The 23,186-nt window shown below is 36.6% G+C and overlaps 1 protein-coding gene across 1 annotated transcript; it reads right to left on the bottom strand.

Annotated features, from left to right (window-relative positions):
- Window positions 1-435: 435 nt before the first annotated feature.
- LOC128866772 (juvenile hormone epoxide hydrolase 1-like) lies at window positions 436-22,851 on the bottom strand. The gene is made up of 4 exons (XM_054107746.1): window positions 22,510-22,851; window positions 10,098-10,297; window positions 1,595-1,793; window positions 436-1,507 (listed from the first exon to the last, which is right to left on the bottom strand). The coding sequence occupies exons 1-4, from the start codon at window positions 22,702-22,704 to the stop codon at window positions 731-733; spliced, it is 1,371 nt and encodes a 456-aa protein (XP_053963721.1). The 5' UTR covers window positions 22,705-22,851; the 3' UTR covers window positions 436-730.
- Window positions 22,852-23,186: the final 335 nt, after the last annotated feature.

Raw genomic sequence — 23,186 nt, 5'->3', positions numbered from 1 at the left:
CATCATTTTTTCGGGCCTCTGACTACCCCTAATCCCTTAAGTCCTTCACTGTACAAAATTATTCAGGCGTGTCACCGATGCGTCTATCAAAAATAAAATATCACCAATTGTTAAAATTTCGCAATGGTACTAATTATATATTTTTATATAACCTATTTTTGTCGAATTGTAATAATATATTTGAGTAAAACTATTTTCAGCGAATGATTGGTGATGTGTAAAATAAAATTTTGTATTTCCACACAAGCGAATTTTGTAGACACGACACAATGTAGACTGACGCAATATTTCACTCTACTTATCTGCAAAAGCCGCTTTGGAGCGGAACGAACTCTTCCAGTAGACAACAGTAATTTGGTGAATCGTATGATTCGATACCTTGCAAACTTTGTTTTATTACTTAAGACTTAGCACCACCCAATAAAATTAATGCAGTTTTAGGCTGTGCAATGAACCTTGTTGTCTGTGTTGTTTAGATGATAAAAAATTACGGTAAAATTATAAAACTTATTACATAAAATATTTCATTTACAGTGAGATTCATTTCTGAAAAAATGTAGCAGAAAAACAAGAGGTTAAAGGCATATAAGTACACACATACATATCTACTTGTATGCATCTTTCCGATATGCAGTACACATTTTCCCGTTAGTTATAATAAGAAAACCACACATTCTTCTAGAAACACCTCAAAATACAAATTATTTATCAACTATTTAGTTTAGTAAATTTATAAGCCAGCTTTTTTAACAAATTCAATGAAGTCCCCGTAGAGAGTCTCTGGCAATTCCATTGCTGGAAAATGGCCGCCATCTTTGTAAAATGTGCTTTGAATGAGGTTTTTGTATTTGTGCTTCAATTCGCTGTCGCTGGCATGCATCATGTCCCACTTAAAGCGTGCACAAGCAGTTGGCACCTGGACGTGAACGCGTTCAATATCATTTTGAATTGTTGACCACGCCTCTGCGTAGATGCGCTGCGATGTCGTTATTGAATTTGTTATATAATAAATCATAACATTATCCAAGAGGCTATCCATTGTGTAACGCAACGTCAGACCACCATCCGGCAGGTTTCTGTATTCCGGATCGGTCCAAGTTGAGAATTTTTCCAATGTATAAGCAGCCAAACCAATGGGATTGTGCGACAGGGCCGCACCAATGGTGTCCGGTTTTGTAGTATGTAAATGCAAGTAGCCAGTTTCTTCAAGAATATATGAAAGCTCATCGCCGAAAGAACGAAAGAATTCTCTGTGTTCTTGTTTAAGGTAAATGCTGGGAAATAGGATGCGCAACCCTTTTGTGATTAGCGCGAGTGGATTCATGGCGGTACACATATTCGAATGATAGGCTAATACGTTTTGAGGGAAGAGTGCAGCCATGCTAGAACCGATCACAGATCCCCAATCGCCACCTTGCACTAAGAATTTCTCATGTCCAATGCGTAGCATAAGATTTCGCAGAACAACAGCTATTTGAGCGGTGCCAAAGCCGACTTTCGAGGAACTCTAAAAAAGACACACAAGAAAAGGTTAATTATCATTTATATTCGTATAGTAAAATAAAAGTTTTGATGCCGAAGAAGGTGTCCATACCTGTGACCAGCCATAACCGGGCAAACTGGGTGCAATCACTTCGAAAATATAATCGCTTTTCGAATTGGGAGTTATAAGTAAAGGAATGAAGTCGTAGAATTCGCGTACAGAACCAGGCCATCCGTGAAGTAGCAGTAATGGGAGTATCTTTTTTCCTTCGGTGGCTTGTGGTTTTACATGGATAAAGTGCATGCGCAAACTGTGGGTTAAAAAAAGCAGGAAAAACATATATTAGGAAAATAGCGAAATTACTAGGTAGCGAAAAGGAATATTGATAAAATTGCTAATAAGAGGTTTATTAAGACTAAAATTCACGTTCACCATATATTGGTAAATAATTCTATAAGTATAAGAAATATTCCAATATTGACTACTTTCGAATGGTCGTCAATGATTTCTTCAATCCTAGATTTAGAATTTTTGTCTCTTGAGATAAATCCAGTTAGGTCGCTTTATGAATGAAAGCATTTTGCTCCTAGAAATACGAGCTCGAACTTATGAATGCATTTGGGTTTGTTGTGCTATTTAATATTTTTGCTGTTCAGTGCCGTCGCGACTGTGTCTATGACTGTATTTTGTTTTCGTAGTCGCTAGGCTTAGAATTTTAGCTTTGGACGGCATACGCAAGTTGAGGCATGTAAGGCGAAAAATACATAGACTAGGGTATCTAGTGTGCATACGCGCATACATATCTACATACATATAGGGATATGTATACGAACATGCAGATGAAAATCGTTTTTGCATTTGTTAGGCATTTGAGTATTTACTCTTTGATTATTGATTAGATATGTCAATGCGTTGCGTCGTGAGGCATTTCAGCGTTGATGAATATATGAATTAAAGATGCAATTGAACTTTTGCTTAGTTGCCCCATACGTGCATATACATACATACATATGTACAGTGGCTAGCAGAACCGGCTGAGTGTCTGCCGCATTCATGCATTTTTGATTGCTGTAGAGTCATTTTTCAAAATAACGCTATCGAATTTCCAGGTTAAATGCTTCATTTATTAAGAAATAAAAAGTATTGATTCAGGTTAGGTTAGGTTAGGCTGCAATGGCTGCCCAGAAAGTGTGCCCACTTGTACGAAGAAATTTAGTTTATCCTTTGTGATACCATTGCAAGGGGAAAAAGAGATGAAGGAAAGCGATAGGACGAAAAGGAGAAGGGGTGGGGACGGGGCTGAGTATTTGTGGACTATGACCGGTGACTAATTTGCGGCTGTGTTAATCGCTTTATGCTGCTGATGAAGTACATCCGATTTTTGATATCAAGACCTGCTAATATATATTAGCAGGCGCAGAAAAGAAGTGAGAACCAAGATGTTTAAATCTTAGTCCTGCGAGAGCGGGACAGCTAAGGAGCTGGTGTTGAGATGAGTCGACCTCATCTTTTATGCAGCTGACGCAAAAAGGACTCGAAGTAATTCCGATTGTCACGGCATGTATACCTCGCGGATAGTGCTCCGCGGGGATACCCAAAAAATTTGCGAGTTGAGATTTTGTCATCCTCACAATATCCCTCGAACGCCTCCGATCCAAACGTGGCGAGACGGATTGCGCAACGTTCACGTTCGTGTACTTGCCCAGCGCTCGCTGAGTTGGTGCAAAGCCCATTCTTCCAGGAGTAGAGCGCAGGTTGTCAAGGGGATTCTGAAACTCTCCTTTGGCGGGCACACTACCTCACAGGCCCCTTGTCTGATCAGCACGTCGGCTTCGCAGTTTCCCGCAATGCCACTATGACCAGGTACCCAGATTATCCCAATGTCGAAGAATTCTGATGCAATCGAAAGTGAGATCAGGCATTCCCTGACCAGTTTCGAGTGCACCATCATTGAGCCGAGGGCCTTAATTGCCACTTGGCTATCGTTGTAAATATTTACCTTCTTAACTGTATTGATTCAAGTTTACCAAATATTTAAAAACAAAAAGGATATTACAAAAATAATAAACAAATCGATTTAGCTAATTTTGCTCCAACGTCAGTAACGCATTATTCTTAATGCCGTTATCTTTGCCGTTATTTTTCTGTTGTTAAAATGCTCTGTTTCGTGACTCCCGATAAGCTAAAAAAATCTAACAAATTTTGTTGAGTCTAACCGCTTCGTCGTCAAATTGTTGTTTTGTTCAAATTAAAAGGATTATTTTTATATTGATAAAAAAGTTGAAGATAAAATTTTTGCATTGACTGAAAATGGTCGCTTATCAAGGGAAATAGCACAAAGCTTGGAAATTTCCAACAAATTGGACTTAATGTTTGTAACGACGGAATATAGAGGTTCCAAAGGTTAGAAGAAGGCGCCGCAATCTACTTTTGGATAGAGCTGCACGAGCAATGGAGTGATTAGTGACTCATCAAGTAGCTAAAACATGAAAAGATGGCGCACGAAATACTAAAAAGTCCGTCAATGAGTGGACAGTACGCAGAGCACTGGAAAAAATCGGGTCACAGTGTCGAGTTGTCTACAATAAAACGTGGATAAATAAAATTTCGTTTTTCAAAGAAACATCAAAATAAATACATTCAAGTGTCTTGCAAAATGCCGTCCGGCATTAGTTCATTTGATATCCTACAGAAGCCAATAACTGTGCTGTCCAATATGCTTAGAGAGAATTCACTGCTCTGTTAAGAATTTCCCCGCTATTGAGGTAGGCGAGGTGACTTCATGTTTGATAAATACATAATTTACACTAATTGTAGCTCCCGAGAATTCCCTGTACCATTAATGTTCTCTGTGACATAATATTTAAAATTTGGGAAAGAATTTTAATATTTGGCACTTCGTCGAATTCCACTTTCAAAATAACTTGAAGTTAGGTCTCATTACAAGTAATTTCGCCTGATATACTCTGTGATCAGAAAGTACCGGAAAGGTGATGTTGACTGTTTTTTTCGATTGCTTGGTGCATCATGAGTACCTTTTATCGGGCCAGTCAGTCAATAAAGAATATTTTTTATCCGTTTGAAGCGTTCGAGAGATGCTGTACGTCGCAAACGGCCGGAAAGGTGGGCAAACAATTCTTGGATCTTACATGATGATAATGCGTCATCGCACCGAGCCCAAATTGTGCTGGATTATTTGACCAAACATCAAGAAAATACCATCGTACAAGCACCGTATTCACCTGATATGGCCCCGTGCGCCTTCTTTTTGTTTCCCAAATTGAAGTTACCACTTCGTTGAAGGAGATTTCAGTCGACAGAGGAGATCAAAGAGAATGCGATGAAGGAGCTGAAGGCCATCCCTTCGTCGGCCTACCAGGGGTGCATGTGGGACTGGGTTAACCGTGTGTGTGTTGCTTCAGACGGGTCATATTTTGAAGGAAATAAAATAAATTTGCCTGAAATTTAAGTCTGTTTTGTTTTATTTAAACATTCCTGGTACTTTCTGATTTTAGTGTATTAAAACTGTACGAGTTTGGCTTCTGCATTGAAAATTGTCACTGGTTAGATAATTCGTTTTTATTTTAATAAATAAAGGAACACTTCAAATTTTGTTTTTGCCGTTTAATGAATTACCCAGTATACTAAAAAATCCTAAAGTTGATGTAAAACCAAATAGAGGGTGGTTAAATTTCAAGGGCCGATGTTGAATGTAAACCACACCTAAACGTCAAGTTTTTTTCTACATTTAATTTCACATTATTCAATTTCAAACTAGCTCAATTTGAACCATGGAAAGATACGTAATCGAGCAACACGTTAAAGTTATTCAGGCTTATTATGAAAACGGGCGTTCAAATCAAAATGCATATAGCGCACTTCATCTTCAGTGATGAGGCACATTTTCACCTCAGTGGATTCGTCAATAAGCAGAATTACCGCATTTGGGCGAATGATAATCCAAGAGTGATTGCCGAAAAACCAATGCACCCACAAAGAGTGACTGTTTGGTGCGGTTTATGGGCCGGCGGCATCATTGGGCCGTATTTTTTCCAAAATGAGGCCGGACAGGCAGTTACTGTGAATAGTGTTCGCTATCGTGAGGTGATAACGAACTTTTTATGGCCCGAATTGGAAGATATGGATGTGGACGATATGTGGTTTCAACAGGACGGTGCCACTTGTCACACAGCTAACGAAACAATGGCTCTTTTGCGCGAAACATTTGATGGCCGAATAATCTCACGTCGCGGCGATGTCAATTGGCCGCCAAGATCATGTGATTTGACACCGATGGACTTCTTTCTTTGGGGTTATTTGAAAGAAAAGGTGTACGTCGATAAGCCAGTAATAATTCAAGACCTAAAGGATGAGATAATTCGGCACATTAACGGCATAGAACCTCAATTATGCCTCAGCGTCATCGAAAATTTGGACTATCGGATGGAGTTGTGCCGCCGAGACCGCGGCGGCCATTTGGCCAATATTTTGTTTTATACGTAATTGAGTCACACTAATATTATCATAATAAAGAGAAATGACAATAATTTCCTAAAAAAATTGTATTTTATTCAAAATCAATACCGGCCCTTGAAACTTAACCACCCTTTATTAAGTTTTAATGCCCAACATTGCAACAGAACGGAAGTAAACCATGCAAGCAGATTCGCCTAACCATTCGCTTCAACCAATGATTTCATGAATTGTTAACTTTTACATTAACGCTAACATTAACAACAACATTAACATTAGCAATGACTGTTCCTAACATGCATAGTGTTCTGAGGCTTATTGTACCATTAATGGGCGCTGAGTGACACAACCTTGACCTTCTAACGTCTGTGCAATGAAAATAATTATGCCAAGTTTTTTTATGTCACTAAAATGGAGAATATCAAAAAAAGGAAACCAACCAGTGGAGCTCAGTTGAGTCGAGTGTTACGTGCCAAACTTAGTTCCTTATTAATAACATTGCGAAATCTATTTTTAAAATATATGCCTAAGCTTGAAAAATCAAAAGTCTAAAACGTTTAAAATTGTAAATTTATAATTATGATAATATTAATTATAAATGCTTATGTATGTATGTATGTATATGCAAGCCTATGAGCTGCGAATGCGCAGGTGAGACAACAAATGTGTATTTACAAACATATACATACACACACATATATATAATCTATGAATATGTATGCAAATAATTAGTGAATATTCTCAGCATTAAGTTTCAATATTCCATGCACATCAGCATACCGTCGCGGATTTGTTAACATTGTTATTGACCTCTTTGAGAGCGTAATTTGCTTACAGTGAATTTTAATGAGCGAACTGAAGCCAAATGTAGTGTCTACCCCACTACAGGCATAGAGATTCGTATAAAGGCACTTTGTTATTATATTTTTTGATAAAAGTTTGACAACATTTTCTATTTTGGATTTTATCTTCTATTTACATTTCTGTTTATATTTTCTACGATATTTACTGAAAATAAAGGCTTTAACTTGAAAGTTGCGTATATTTTATGTCGTCATTCGCAATAAAGAATTGAATAATTAAAATAGCAAAGAAGTTGAACATATTTTTGCAGCTAATATTATCTTGATTTTCAATACAAGAAAAAAATTTAGCTAGACATGGAATCTCACAACTATTTTATTAGCAACTTTGTGTATTCCACATTACAACACTACCAAACTCCTAAGTTTCGCTTTGATCTTTCGCCACGACTAAACAAAATCAGAACCGTCAAAGTGGAGCGTAATTTGATCAGTGAATATGATATCGTGCCACTCATTTGTCCATGTCACTTGTTTGTTAATACTTTTTTGTAGATGTTTTCTTCAGTTAATTTTTTTTGAGATTTAATAGATTTTGCGATTAGAATAACCTGCTCCCTCGAGCAAATACAGCCGCCACAGCCGAAAGACTGGCGTTCAGGTATTACAGAAATAAATTTCACGTGTAAAAGTTATTGTAATCGTCACGATTGAGTAATTTGAAGACGATTTTCGAGATGCGAATGCTCTTCTCAGACTACCATTTTGTGAAGCATTATTCTAGGTGCAGTCCAAAATAAACAAGAGTGAGATAAAATAGAAACGACAGGAGCTTTGTTCTGATAACTTCGAGCTTATTTATTCAAAATAGTCCCCTCTGGCCCCGATATATTGTTTTGCGCGATCTAAAAGCTTTTCGAAAGAGTGCTTCAGGTCATTGACCGGAAAGTCCTTTTGGATGGCCTCTACGAAGGCAAAACGTTTCCCTCTCATGGCCAAATGCAATTTTCCGAATAGGTAGAAGTCACAGGGAGCCATATCAAGCGAATATGGTGAGAGATTGATGGTTGAAATGCGATTTCTAGTCAAAAAATCAGCCACATGAGTGGATCGATAAGATGGTGCATTATCATGGAATAAGCGCCAGCTTCCTTCTTCACGCCATTCTGGGCGAATTCGACGAAGGCGATGCAAAAAACGCTTCAAAACGCCAAGATAGAAAATCGCATTGACGGTTTGGCCCATTGGCACGAGCTCCTTGTGAACAATTCCCTTTGAATCGTAAAAAAAATGAGCATCGACTTGATTTTTGGCTTCTCCAAATGTGATTTTTCGGGTGGTGGCTCGTCTGGGGCCTACCATTCAGCACTTTGATGCTTAGTTTCAGGTTCATGTTGGAAACACCACGTTACCACGTCACCAGTTACAATGCTGTAAAGGAAGTTCTCGGCTTTTCTCGCCTCTTTAATGAGGTCTTTCGAATTTTGAATTCTGAGCAAATTTTGGTCCTCAGTTAACTTGTGCGGAATGAAACGTGCGCAGACCTTTCGTAATCCCAAATGTTTAGCTAAAATGCAATAAATCGATGTTTTGGAGATATTCAACTCCGATTCTATGAATTTCAACGACGATTTCGGTCCATTTCTGATAAATCTACGAACAATTTCGATGGAGTTTTCGGTGATTACTGACAGATGTTCATTGGCCTTTATGTCCTCACAACCATCTCTGAAACGTGTAAACCACTCATGAACTCTGGCACGAGATAGACAATCATCACCATACACTATTCTCATCAATTCAAATACTTCGGTAAATGTTTTACCGATTTTAAATCAAAATTTGGTATCAGCACTTTGTTTGAAACTCATTTCTGTACCGATGACACAAACATACTGAGACTTTAGACGCAATAACTTCACGTCCACTGAACCGAATGTCACCAAACTGCCATTGGAAGTCAGTAAGGGATGTAACTTCCAACGCACTAACTCTTTAAAAAGATGGCGCCATCAAAAATATTTTTATGACGCCAGTCTTGTTTATTTTGGACTTCACCTAGTATGTTTCAATAATTTTAATGCGTTGTCCTATCGTGTGAAATTGTACATTTGTGTACTTGAGAAATGTCAAAGATGACATAAGAAAAGTTACCGTCTAGGAATTATTCACTACTAACATCTAGGCGTCACTTTTTTGTCGTCATGTATTTTTAAAGGCAGAAGTATTTGCACATTGCTTAATGGGCTTTACAATAAAAACTGCTTCTATGTAGCTTAAATGAGAAGGAAGGTATGTAGGTATAGTGGTTGTCAGTTGACACACCTAGGCCTGCTGTAGGCCCATTGTGATACCACCAGGGCTGTCCCTTCTCCTCACTCTACATTGTCCTCATTGAACCAACTTGTGGCTTTAATATATCTAACAAGGCTTGTTATTTTTATATTGGCAACTTCTGTCAAGTTATTCAGGGAATCTTTTCCTAAAGTATTGAACCGTCTTCTATCCAGAGCCATGCACCCGATTAGAAAGTGTTCTATAGTCTCTTCTTCTTCAATGTCGTTATAGGGTGCACCCAGTCTACTGGCATGCCTGCCAATCCGACAATGCCCTGATAGGACCCCGCGAAAATTTCTCATGTTTTTCCAGTTTAGTCGGTTGGTGCGGCTCATGTTCCATTCTGGCCACATCATTCTACTTGTTGCATAGGTCAGGGACGGGGTCCATAGCCTGTTGACAGCTCTGATAATGTGTTTATCTATAAGCATCTTACAAGTTGCTAAAGGTATAGTTACGTTCGCTTTGTCTGGTTGGATCGGTAGTGTGGCCCCCAATCTCGCTACTTCATCTGCTTTGCAGTTGCCTTCTATGTCTCTATGACCCGGCACCCAGAGTAGGTTTATTACAAAGTACTGTGATAGTTCTGTCAAAACGTCGATACATTCTTTTACTGTATTCGAGTTAATATTAGGCGAGTTTAAAGCTTTCAGGGCCGATTGGATATCTGGTGAGGACATTTTTATTTAGGGCTAACAGGTCTTCAATGATAGTCAGAATTTCAGGTTGAAATTCACTACAGTGATCCGGTAGCCGAAATGGGATGTTGGCATTCATTTCCTCAGAGTGAAGACCTCCGAGGGAAACAATCCAACATTTTCGAGGATTGTCAACGGTGCCAAATATTGGAAAAATACCGCTGTAGTTTCTTTGGAAAGTCCGTTCTTAGTAATACCGAAATAATTCATGTTCTAAATGGTGTAAATGATTTTACAAAATAAAAAAAATCTATCTATAAAACTATGTTTCCATATGCATGCAGTTTGATTTTCATTACTTACCCCTGAATTTGTGTTTCAAAATGTGGATACTGATTCAGGTACGCTTCGCTTTCAGCCCACTTAGGCAGATATGTATCGCGCCAATATGTGACGACGTTCTGCAGCTCCTTGGCGTTGAAACCATATTGAAAGCCAACACCTTCCAGCGGTTCGTGCAGGGTCAATGGTCGCGACAATTGCGCTTTAAGTTCAGCGATGAGCTTTAAATAGAATGAATTGAATTGTAAAAAGGCAAAATTTATTAAAAGAACTTTTGCGCACCACTTTGCAACACAATTTTGCTGTTTAAAAGAAACCGGTTGCACGATTGTTTTTGTTATTGTTGTTAATTTTATTCTGCATTTTTTATTCCAAGCTATATTTGTGGTTTATTTTGCCGCAAAACAAAACCTCTGCATGGGTAAAATAAACGAACTCTTCACAATAAAAATATCAGCGAAACAACAATAAAAAAAAACCGCTGCATTCATAGCGGCCTTGACAATTTTTGGGTTTGTAATGTTGAAGTTTGTTATGAGAGTTTGGCGAGTTTTGCTTGTAAGACTGGAAATGACTCAAGAAATGAAAAATAAAATAAAAAGGAAACGGAAAAAATATGCGAAATATTTAGAACAAGTAAAGCTACCGAATAATCAAATGTAGGTATACTCGTAAGTAAATAATACAAATAGACGGCGTAAAAACTATAGTACCACAACATTTTGACTACTTTTTTGAATGTGCTTTTACTTTTTTTAATCTTCATGAATATTTTACAAACATGTAGTCCTTTTTTTTGGTTTTTTTTTATTCCTTGATAAATTAATACAATAAATATCATATAAATAAAAGTTTCGAACTTTGCGCAAAATTTATAAAAATTCGAAATATTTTCATCAAAATTGCAAACGTTTTAAATAGAATTTTAAAAAATTTTGGAGCACAGTGTTTTAGCCCATTAATCTTTAAAATAATAAATTGCTAGTTTGAAATAATATAGCTGAAAATGCTCCTTGATTTTCAATAATTTTTCCACCTGAACGTGTTGCGCATTTGCTTTATACGAACAAAAAATGTCGTGCTTGCGTTATATGGAGAAATGGGGAACACTGCTCGAGACAGCGTACAACAAAGGCACGAAATTTTACTTTATATGGAGAAAATTTTAATTTTTTTTAATTTAATTTTATTTTACTTTATTTTTATTTTATATTTTTTATTTTATTTTATTTTATTTTATTTCATTTATTTTATTTTATTTAATTTAATTTTATTTTATTTTATTTTATTTTATTTTACTTTATTTTATTTTATTTTATTTTATTTTATTTTATTTTATTTGAGCTTAATCCATCTCGGCTATTGCCGGAGATTACACATCCCGCATAAAATTTTCAAGGGATTGTGATCTGGTGGAGCGTAGTCCAAGTTCTACGCCCATGCGATTACTATTGTTTAAATATTTAAAAATCTACGAACTATTGCACATGTGTCCAGTATGGTCGACTTCTGCATGTCTTCTAAGAGGTGTTGGCAGTCATACTTCTTCAAGTTTTTTATTACATGCTTAGGTACTAATCCAGTGGCCGATATAATTATTGGAATTACATTCACTTCCCTCGCTTTGTACATCCGTTTAAGTTCTATGGCCAGAGCTGCATACTTCGATACTTTGGTGGAGTATGTGCTTTGGATGTTGCGATTAAGGGGCACCGCTATATCGATTACTTCGATCGTTTTATTTGTCTTGTCGAACAAGATAATGTCAGGTTTGTTGGCAGCTGCTGTTTGATCTGTGGATATAAATCTGTCCCAGTACAGTTTAAAATTTGCATTTTCGATTATTGCCTTTGGTTCATATTTAAAATACAAGACTTCTGCTTGTAAGAGACCGTGTTTGGTCGCAAGTTGTTGGTGGAGGATCTTTGCTATATTGTTATGTCTCATGACATATTCACGGGGGGCAAGTACGCTACATCCAGCAATTATATGGTCGATTGTTTCACCGTAAATGCCGCACCTTCGGCATCTATCTTCTATTGCCTCGCCATGTATCGACCTTCGGAAATTCCTTGTTGGAATAACTCGGTCTTGGATAGCGATTGCGAAACCTTCTGTTTCAGAAAATAGTTTTCCTCTTTTCAACCATAAATTGGATGACTGTGCGTCTATCCATTCCATTTCGAGATCATGCGGATGGGCACCGTGTATTGTTTTTGCCTTCCATGCTGCGATCATTTCTGCTGGGGATTTAACCCCCTCAGGTACTGGGATATTCTGCTCCATCAGACTTAGCGGGGTAAAGCCATTATCTGCCATAGCGATAGCTTTAAATAGATGGGACTCGCTGCTTAGAAAATATGTACGTAACTTCAAAGTTTGCGAAAAGTGTAGGCGCGCTATATTAATGATTCCTCTCCCACCAACGTTTCGAGGAAGCGATATTCTTTCCACAGCGCTTTGACGGTAATGGCTTTGGAACTTTGTGAAAGTGGTGCGTATCAGCGTTTCAATCCGAAGGATGTCTGTCTGATACCATTTTATTACTCCAAACGAGTATGTCAAAAGGGGTATGGCCCAGGTATTGATTGCCTTGCATTTATTTCCACTGTTCAGACTAGTTTTTAATATAGCTTTCAGTCGTGCCTCAAATTTTTTAATGAGGTTTTGCTTTACTAGCGTGTGGTTGATTCCTTTAAGTTGCAGAAATCCTAAATATTTATAAGATTCGCTGCTATGCAAGTTGTCTATAATAATATTTTGGTCTACTGCGTAGTTTTCTTCGGATTCATCCAGCTGACCTCTAATCAAATGTATTATTTTGCACTTATCTGGTCCAAATTCCATTCCCACGTCATCGCTAAAAGCTTTAGTGGCATCTATCAGCTCATATAGCTTATGCTTTTTGTTTGCGTACAGTTTCAAGTCGTCAACAAACAGAAGATGGTTGAACGTGTGCTCTCTTACTTCAGTTTTGAGTATAAAGCCATTTTGTTTAAGTGTGAGAAGCCTGCTAAGTGGATTGAGACCAATGCAGAACCATAACGGGCTTAAGGCATCCCCTTGGAATATACCACGTTTGATTGAAATCTGTTTCGAAACAGTTCCATTTAGAACCAGTTTTGTATTCCACTTGCTCATTAAGCGGCCCAAGAGGGCAACAGTGGCAGCATCGATTTTGTATATTCTTAATATCTCTAATAGGTAATCATGCGGCATTGAATCAAAAGCTTTTTTGTAGTCAATAAACGCGACGCTTAAATTCCGCCTTCTTCTCAGAGCTACTCCTGTGATAACAGTGTCTATAATAAGCTGATCTTTACAGCCCATTGTGCGCTTCCTGCAACCTTTCTGTTCTTCACATAAAATGCTGTTAATTTCACAGTGTTCATATATTCGGTTAGCGATAATTTTCGCCAAGAGTTTGTATGTCGTGCTCAAGCAAGTAATTGGGCGGCATTTTGCTGGATCGGCAGATGGTGCGTCCTTTGGAAGAAGATAGGTGACTCCGGCAGTGAGAAATTCTGGGATAGCAGCTATATTTTTCAGTAGCTCGTTGTAGCATCTTGCGAGTGCTTCGTGCATTACTGAGAGCTTCTTAAGCCAGATGTTGTGTAGCTGGTCTAGGCCAGGGGATTTCCAGTTAGCTGAAGTACAAATATTATTCTTTATTTCTTCTGCTGTTATGTCGTAGAAGTGCATTGGTGCTACGTTATCCGCTTTTTCTTTTTCTTTGGCTAACCAATTCGCATCAGCATTGAAGTGTTTTGCTTGTGCCTATATTTTCTCCCAAAACTGCTCTAAATCTTGTTGTTGTGGATATAATGTCTGAGATTCTGCATTGCTGTTTTGTTGCAGATTTCTATAAAAGCTGTGGAAAGCTGATTCTCCTTCCGCCTCTGATTACTTTTGAGGTATCTTCTTAATCGTTTTGAGTAAGCGGCGAGTTGCTGTACTTTCCTATCAATTATCTACGATAATTGGTCAAGACCTACAGTCTGAGGTTTAAGCGGCGCGATGATTCTAGATACATGTCTGGACAACCTTTTAGATCTAGCCACATTTTTAAATGAAGTAAGCCTCCCTATAGATTCTCTTAGACCGGCAATTCGTGTTTCGAGTCTCCTTTGCCACTTGGGGACTACTGGCGTTTTTTTCGTTGTTGTATTTTTAAATGTCTGTACCTTTGGGTGCTTCCCCAATAATCGTACAGTAGTAAGAGCAGAAACATAAAAGAGAGTGTTAACATATTATTTTATTTTATTTTATTTTTATTTTATTTTTTTTTATTTTATTTAATTTTATTTTTTTTTTTTAATTTAATTTTATTATATTTTTACTTATTATTTTTTATTTTTGCTTAACTTATATAATAAAAAATTATTTATGCAAGATTTAAAATTGCAGTACTAGCAACGAAGGCCATTAGCTTGTGGAGAAAACATAAAAAAAAAATTCAATAAAATTGCGAACCTATTTTTGCCCAGAAATTCTAATTACTAACCATGGAATTTTGATGAGGAATTTGTGGAAAATTAAATGTAAATTTAAAATTTGGTGTATTCGTACGCGCGCATTGTATACAAAAATTGTTAATAATCAAAAAAAATGGGAAAAATAAAAATAAAAATAATACTATATTAACTGGTCAAATTCTTCAGATGCTTTGGTTCTTTTTGCGTTCTGTAGTCGGTACAGTATAAAGCCCCCAATTTTACATCCCGGTTTAACAACTACAAAAACAACTTAAAAAAATAGTTCTCTTATTGCATATTTAAGGATATTTTAACTAGTATTTTGAAAGAATACATATTTAGCATAATTTATTTTTTAATAAAATCTGAACAATATTCTCTATATACTCTATACAGCCATCTCAAATTAAAAGTAATATATTGTAGTTTTCGATTTCGCTTAGGTTTTACACACAAATTTTAAGCAAACAAAATTACTTCAAATTCATTTTTGTATAAATCTAAGCGATGCAGTAAGTAAAAAAAAGTTGCTTTCCATACAAATCGGTCCGCCCTAATGCTCATATTAGGCCTGTTCATGAAGCAAATAGTTTGTAAAAATTGTTACAAATTATCATGTTTTGGTGTTCATGTACCCAAAAAACTTCCAAAGTAGGGGAAAGTGAGAGAGCAAAATGAGGGAATTCTCGAAAATTAAATTACTGTATAATTTTTACATGAACATACCTATTGAATGTTCATCCGAATTGCTTGGACAAAGTTTTCTTGTGCACTCGCCTTAACCCGTACACGTTTTTCGTCTAAGGTGACCCATAATAAAATTGTCTGCTAATTTAAGGAAATCCTCAAAAACCGTTTGTGTACGTTCAATACTTTTACAGAAAGCTGGTCATAGGGTCTCTGAACCAAAACGAGATGAGATCGCCCAGAATTTATGAACAACAAAATTCAAAGTATATGGGTCCAAAAAATTTGTGGGCTTATTAAAAAATTCAATTGCGAATTTCAGCAAGAGACATTAGAAATTTTTTTGTTATAACAAAGGCATCAGAACATGACATTTTTCTTAATCAAAGTTCAAAATAGTCGATCTTAATTGTCGCCCTATATAATAATAATCAGTCTATTTTCTATCTTAAAGCCACTATAAAAGTTCCATCAAAATTTAATATATTTGTATGGTGATTGGGAGTCATTTGCTTTCTGTCTCGAACCGCTGGCCAATGACAGTAATTAAATAAAGTATTATTACTTTAGAACGACCGAACATTTATTTTTAAGACCGAATTAAACTACAAGGGCCTTATTACTTAGGCAAGCAAAACATTAATAAATAAACTGCATTATTTTCAAGCACATCAATTTCAGGTCATAAAATATGCTAATGTGCGCAGAAATAATGTAAAACAACATATTATTAAACATTTAATATCTATAGTTGAATAATTTTACTTGTAATGGTAATGACAAAGTGTATCGGTATTTTCCTCTTGCCAGCGTAAAGACCTAGTATTATTACCCTACATTTTAAGGCCTCTTCTGCATGGCTTTTCCCAAAAATCGGTCCTCGTGACAACCGACTTGGCATAAAATCTCCTGGTGGGGTTGGCCATCACGTAGAATTCAGGGATGATAGATTACCAGCTTTGCTATTTAGCTATGTGAGGGGAGCTTTAGATGCACGTCGCTTGGGAGATTCGCCAGCCGAGTTTTGCTCGATCATTTCACACGTATTCACACACTTGTCCCATCCGTCGTTTTTTAGACGGTAACGAAGTGTCTTTGGTTGATTTTTAACTTTTAACATTTTTAACAACTTTTATTTTTTTATTAATTAGGCGCATTGAAATTGAGTTGCCTTTTTTGTAACTTTTCCTTAGTATTATTGAAATAAATTATACTGAAATGTAGTTTCTTGAAACAAATCCACAAGACGACAGAAAAAGAGACCGGCCGAGAGACTTGAAGCTACGGGCATATTTGATATCAAACGAAAAGCTAATGATCGAGTGACGTGAAGGCGAATTGTAACGGAAGCATGGTTTACCCCGAACTGTAATGCTATGATGATGATGATGATGATGATGTTGTTTTTGTTGTTGTTGAAGCGGTTGAGTATTTCTACTGAAATAATCCTAATCAGATTCATTTAGTGAGGTCCAAGTGTAGCAGCAAATCTTGACCTCGATGTCTGAGATCTCATTAATTTGCTGTAAGAAAGGCTTACCGAAAGAGCGAAGTCGTGCCCTGGCTAACCTTGGACGGTCACATCATTAGTGGAAAAGACTTTTCTTCATCCCTTCCGCTTGGCAGCTTCTGCAGACGGGATTGAAAGGGAGGTTGAGTCTGGCTGCATGAAATGTTTGGTCGAGAGCATTCTAACAGGTAATTCGTCCTTTTGATTTTGTACGACGGCCATGCGTTTTTTGTTGCTTTTATTGTGTTGAGTGGGGTGGAGACTACCACCGCCTCTGCTATGTCTAGTCTCGAACTTTTTCTTGCTAGCTCGTCCGCTATCTCATTATCCATATGTTTCTATGACCGGGAACCCATATCAGAGTAATTTCAAGCCAATGACTAAGCAATTGTAGTTTCTTTCTAAAATGTAAGACTAATTTGGATAAAACGGAGTTGGAGTTCAAGGCCTTGATATCTGCTTGACTGTCTGAAAAGATAGCTGCTCTTGCATCAATTTTTTGGAGTGTTTTTGTGATTTGCAAGCTTCTCTAATCGCTAATAGTTCTGCCTGTAACACGCTGGCATAGTCAGGAAGTTGTGTTGACTAAGATAGGTTGAGCGGCTTCGAATGGATGCCAGCTCCCACACCACAGTTCATCTTAGAACCGTCAGTGTGGATTTGTATCAATCACTTTTCCTTTCCTCCATTCGGCTCTCGGTGGAAAACGTATCGTAAAGTCTTTCTCGAAGTTAAGGTCGGGGACTGTGTAGTCTGATTTGTTTTTGAGCAGCGAGGGCCCCTGTAGGATGTTGTTGCGACCGTACGATCTTGTTGTTCAGCTTCCTATATCTCTGAGTCTGGCCGCGCTGCATGTGGCGATTGTTTTTATATGTAAGTCTAATGGTAATAGATGAGTTAGTACATTAAGCGCTTCAGTAGGACTGGTGCTAAGCACTCCTGTAGTTAAGATACACGTTGTTCTTTGTATCTTTTTGGCTTGGTTTGGTTGTATTTCTTTTTTGTTGCGGGCCACCAGACTAGTGCAACATATGTTAGTATTGACCTTACAATGGCTGTGTAGGACCAATTGGATAGTTTTGGTTGCATACCTCATTTTTTACCCAACATTCTCTTACACGTGTAAAGAGATATATTCGCTTTCTTTACCCTGTGCTGTACGTTGGATCTCCAGCTGAGTTTGGGATCCAAGATAACACCAAAGTATTTTATGGTATGATGATGATATAGTTTGTAGTAGTCTTATTTCAAATTAAGTTGATGCACACATTTTTCGCAAAAATAAAGGATTTCTTTTTCCCCAAACTAATACTTCTTTCCCTGAGCTAGGCTTTTTATTTAATTATTTTAGCTCACGAATATAGTAAAAAGTCTCATAGGCTAGGAAGAACACAGCTTAAAATTAATAAGAAATAGAGTAAGTAAAATTACTTCTAAAATTTTTCTAAAGAATTCGTAAAGCAGTGGACTGTGGAATAGTGAAGGATAATCGAAACTCCCTACTGTACCTTACGTTTTTTTTTTCTCATTTAATTTTATATTAATAATGAATATACTAAGTGAGTCAAACGAAATAGTTTATTAATGATAACATGAATGGTTAATTATGCTACTTTTTGCGAAGTGAACTCCGGGTATGAAAAATGCGCTGTTTGTCTCAAATTTCGATTTCAGATACAACCGCAAAAAGCTTGAAGCCAAACAGAAATTTGCTTTATAGCAAAATAACCACAACAAAAAAGTCAATTAATCACCACCACAAGCCGTCACCCAAGTTTACCATTTGGCCTAGTCAGCGCAAGTCTTGTATCGGGTGTTTTTTTTTATAGCTGCTTGAGAACTATCGATATCTCCACAACTATGGTTTGACAGCTAAGAATGGCAAGCTGTTTAGACAATTCTGTTCATTAAGGTTTGACAAGTCATCATGAACGGTTTAACAACAGAATAAGGCACCCAAATTGTGGGGAAGAAGACGCCGAAACGTCGATTCCTCGCCATTTGCCAATTTCCAAAATTTGGGAAATTTACTTCGGAAAAAAAAAATCTGTTCGCAAAGTTCATCGAGCGAAATGTCGATTCGTCGCCAATTGCCAATTTCCAAAATTGGGGAAATTTACTTTGAAAACAAAAAAAATCTGTTCGCGAAGTTCATAGAGCGAAATGTCGATTCGTCACAATTTTCAACGTGCTGGCTTCTAAAATTGAGAAAATTACTTTAAAAAAAAAAAAACTGTTCGCGTAGTTCATAAAGCACTGGCGGCATCAACGGACCCTATTTCTTTCGAAATGAGGAGGAAGCTGCCGTTACGGTGAATGGTAAGCACTATCGACTCACGCTGATTAAATTTTTATTTCCCAAAAATCAGCTAAACACCGACTGCGCAACTTGTCATTGACGCCATACGGCCAGATTTATTCGAGAAAATAGTCAAAAATTGAACTGACGAATGGACCACGAAACTCGTAGCCGCCGCGATATATGTATACCGGATATATTTCAAAAAAAAAAAATGCTATGCAATTAAATTAACTTAAACGCAAATTCTTACGTCGAGCTTTCAGAGCCGTAAATGTTTAAAATCATGCTACACCACACGAAAAAATTATAAGACCAAATAAATTTCTTCTGATTTTTATAATCAGTTCAGGGCCAACAATTTAGTTTTTTAATATTTAAACTCTTAACAATAAATGTTTTAAAAATATCCAGAAATAAGCACACATTTCACGAAACTTAAAGTAATTTTAAGAAAAGTAAAATCCATAAACGGAAAAATTAAGACCAACGTTATTATATTTAGAATAAACAAATAGAATTCTTGGCGTGAGTTTTTAATTTGGAGCTTAGTCATTTGTTTTGAATTCCTAATATTATATTCAATATAATATAATATTTCAACAATTTTTGGCCAGCCGACAATAATTGCTTTTCTAAGGGTGTTTCCGCTGTCAAACTGTCTTCCATTTTTGAAAAGCGTTTAAGAAAGTAATGCCCATAAATTTTCGATTGGGTTAAAGTCAAGGCTACAGTCATTCTAAAATTGGCATTTTTCGCTGCCAAAAACTCTTTGCTTTGGAAGCATAAACGGTTGCGTTGACATGCTATAAAATACACCACTCATCGAAATTTTCATCAAAAAAGGTAACAAATGCTTCGACTAGAAGTTGTATACTTCTATACTCGACACTATTCGTTTTTCTGGACATGAAACATATGGGCATTTTGCCTTTGACCCTCAATGGCTGCCCAAACCATGTCAGTACCCGCTCCGAAATTACGAGCCATTCTCTCCTTCTTTTTCTTCCGTTTTTCATGCCAATACATTTGTGAATCAGCTGATCCGTCCAAATTGATTTTTTTGTTTTTTGTAACGGAAAAAATTACGCTTTCCCATTCATCTGCCCAAAATTCGGTACTTTTCTGCAAATGTCAATCTGGCCTGTTTGAATCGTATGGTTTTAGGTACTCGTTTTGTTTATTTTAGACCAGAATCCGCTTGCAAAATTTGTTGCACACGACCGTAGTAACTTCCAAATTAAGTGTATGTTTAATTTCAGCAGGACTATTTGATTTATTTATAGCTAAGCGTTTGGTTTTCTGAACATCTCTAGCGTTAAGTTTGGGGTTTCTACCACTTCTCTTGGTGCATCCGTACTTTTCTTTCCAATGAAAGTAATTTGAAACCCCAGTTTTGCCCCTTTTTAGTTTTGAAGCTATATCTCGCAATATAATATCTCTCTCACTCTCTCTCTCTCCATGCTAAAATTTTCCCCTGCTTGAATTCGGCAAAAGCTTTTCCACGCGACATATTTTTTGTTTCTCAACTAAAACAGCCACGTAAATATGAAAACGAGATAAAGCGATAAAAAAAACACTTAAAATATAATAATTTGAACGCAATAACTTTCATTGTAAACTTTTAAATTAAAAGAAACGCTTTTGGTTTTATCATTTTTTCATGCGGTGTATGGCTAAATCTAATTTATAATCGCCTTACGCCAAAAATATTTTCCTACAGCTAACTACAAATACACATTCCTATAAAATAAGTTCTTTATTTTGCTTTTTATTGCCTCTTTTCCTTAAAAAAAAATTTTTTTTTTCAAAATGTTAAATTGTATAACAGGCTCCATGATTCAATTATTAAAGGTTTGCTCACTTATGACATTAGAATTTTGACACCCCCTTACAAAAGGTCGCATTTAGAAAAGATGAAGAAAATGGAAATACTAAAGAATTTGTTGCTTAAAATGGTAGTAAAATAGTCCTTTTTTAGTTAAATTATAAAAAAATATATAGTATAAACGGAAATTGCCAAGTATGATATTAACAAAAATGGTTCAACCTTATGCCAGAATTATATTTTGTGAATTAATTTTTAAATTCAAAACTGTTCACGAAGTAACGCGCTATTATGTTACCTAAGTATTATGACCTTGAATTCTTTCATAGAAGAAGCGAATTCATCATGAATTTGGTTGACTAAAAACAAACTTTGAACATACTCACGGCGCTTTACTTTACAATGCCTTGCCCACGTAAGCTTGAAGTTTTGACCACCCAGTCAAGAATATTCTTACATTTATAAATACTTAACAAACTACCTGCACTTATTTAAACAAATTATATTATTATTATATCGACTAGCTTGCTGCGTGATTACCATTTGGAAGTGCAAGAATTCAAATCCCCGGGCCTGAAACACCAAACGATAGGAAGTGTTGTTTGTATCATAATAGCGTTTGCTCTTCGGCGGGCAGTGGCAAACCTCCGAGTGTATTTCTGCCATAAAAAAGCTCCTCATAAAAATCATCTGCCATCCGGAATCTGTGATTAACTGCATATTGCTAAATGAGCTCTTGTTGGTAACTTATGTACTTTTAAAGTAATCTAGTAAGTACTTTTCCAACCTGTATTTGCAAGGCATCGGACTCAAATTGTCAAAACGTCCATCTTTCACGTTCATTGCCCCAAAAAGATGCGTCGTCATATCCTGATTTAAGCTGAATGTCAGGATGTTTTCCATATCCATATGGACATACCGAGCAAGTTTTTGTGGTTAAAAACCCTTTTGAAAGCAAAATGTTTTTACTAATATATATTATAAATTTTACTTTTCTTCCACTTTTGATGCAAATTTCTAGAGTTAGCAACTCAGGGGAGGCGACTTGTCAAGAGGAAATGAGAAAGCTGCTTACTGAGCAAACCTTTTATTATTGAATCATGAACAGGCTCGAATTAGTTCTGAAGTTATTCAAATCTATCAAAAATCGCTTTTCAATATTAAAACACGCTGCCAAAATCTAAGATAAATAAGCGTTGTTTTTGTGTCGATCCCCTGTCCACTAGAGAGCCTAGTCTAATATAACGATTTACATTAATTAAAACTTTCTAGACATTTAAAAATAATACTGACTCTGACACACTTTTTTATTCGACATTAAAATATTAATTTCGAACAGCTTCCAAAATTTTGTTTTTGTTTTTTTTGTACTGCTCATTGCCCAATTTACGAATATACGCCGGTTTTTTTTGGCCTCCTACTTAAATACTTTTACAATCTCAAATGCACTGAATGAATATTATTTGCTCTAAAATATGCAAATGTTTTTAATAAAATTAATATGCGGAAATAAAAAAATCTAACCGCGAAAAGAACTGCGCGCTTAACAAATTGTGTTGCTTTACCTATATGCACGATAAATACAGATGTAAATATACTTGGAATGTTTATAAAAAAATAATTTTTGATTTTACCTCAGGATTTGCTCTGATATCAAATGGCTTAATCGCGCTATCTTCTTTGTAATTGTTATCACTGCCCGGCCCCCAATATTGCGTGGCGTTCAGTTGGGGTGCTGGTAGGGAACGTGAGAGAAGGCGATAGTTTTGTAAAAGCACGGCAAGGCCAAACGAGGCGATCACCACCACGAAGCGTATTAAGACACCCATAGTTGAGTGAAGAGGTTTCTGTTAGAAGTTTTTTGTATGAAAAATTTACGCGTATTCTATGCTTTTTGTCCAACTGCAAAACTTTGTAAAGCTACGCGCCGGTGGCAACAACGCGCGCGTACCGTTCAACTCCGACTGATTGTTGGTTATTTTGCGTTGGAGCAAGAGAAAAATAGCGGTGGCCATCGGAACTAAATGCTTTCATATGACGTATGTATGTAGGCATGAACATTAGGGGTATGACTGCTAGCTTTTTGTAGCGGTAAAGTATCACTGAAAATAATGTCATTTAACAGGCATTACATGAGCGCAGTAAATATATTGAAAAGCCTGTTCATTTGAAATAAAGAAAGTTAAATGAACTGAAGTTAAGTGAACTGAAGAATTGGAGACTACTTATTTGCAGTTTTTGGGATTTATAAGTGGAAGTATAGATCACAAGCACACTTATGAGATAAAAAAAAATGTAAAGCAATTTCTGT

Source organism: Anastrepha ludens, chromosome 6 (assembly GCF_028408465.1).
Source record: "Anastrepha ludens isolate Willacy chromosome 6, idAnaLude1.1, whole genome shotgun sequence".
Lineage (NCBI taxonomy): Eukaryota > Metazoa > Arthropoda > Insecta > Diptera > Tephritidae > Anastrepha > Anastrepha ludens.
The sequence above is the reverse complement of the archived record's forward strand: the minus strand, read 5'-3'. Positions and strand labels throughout refer to the sequence as shown.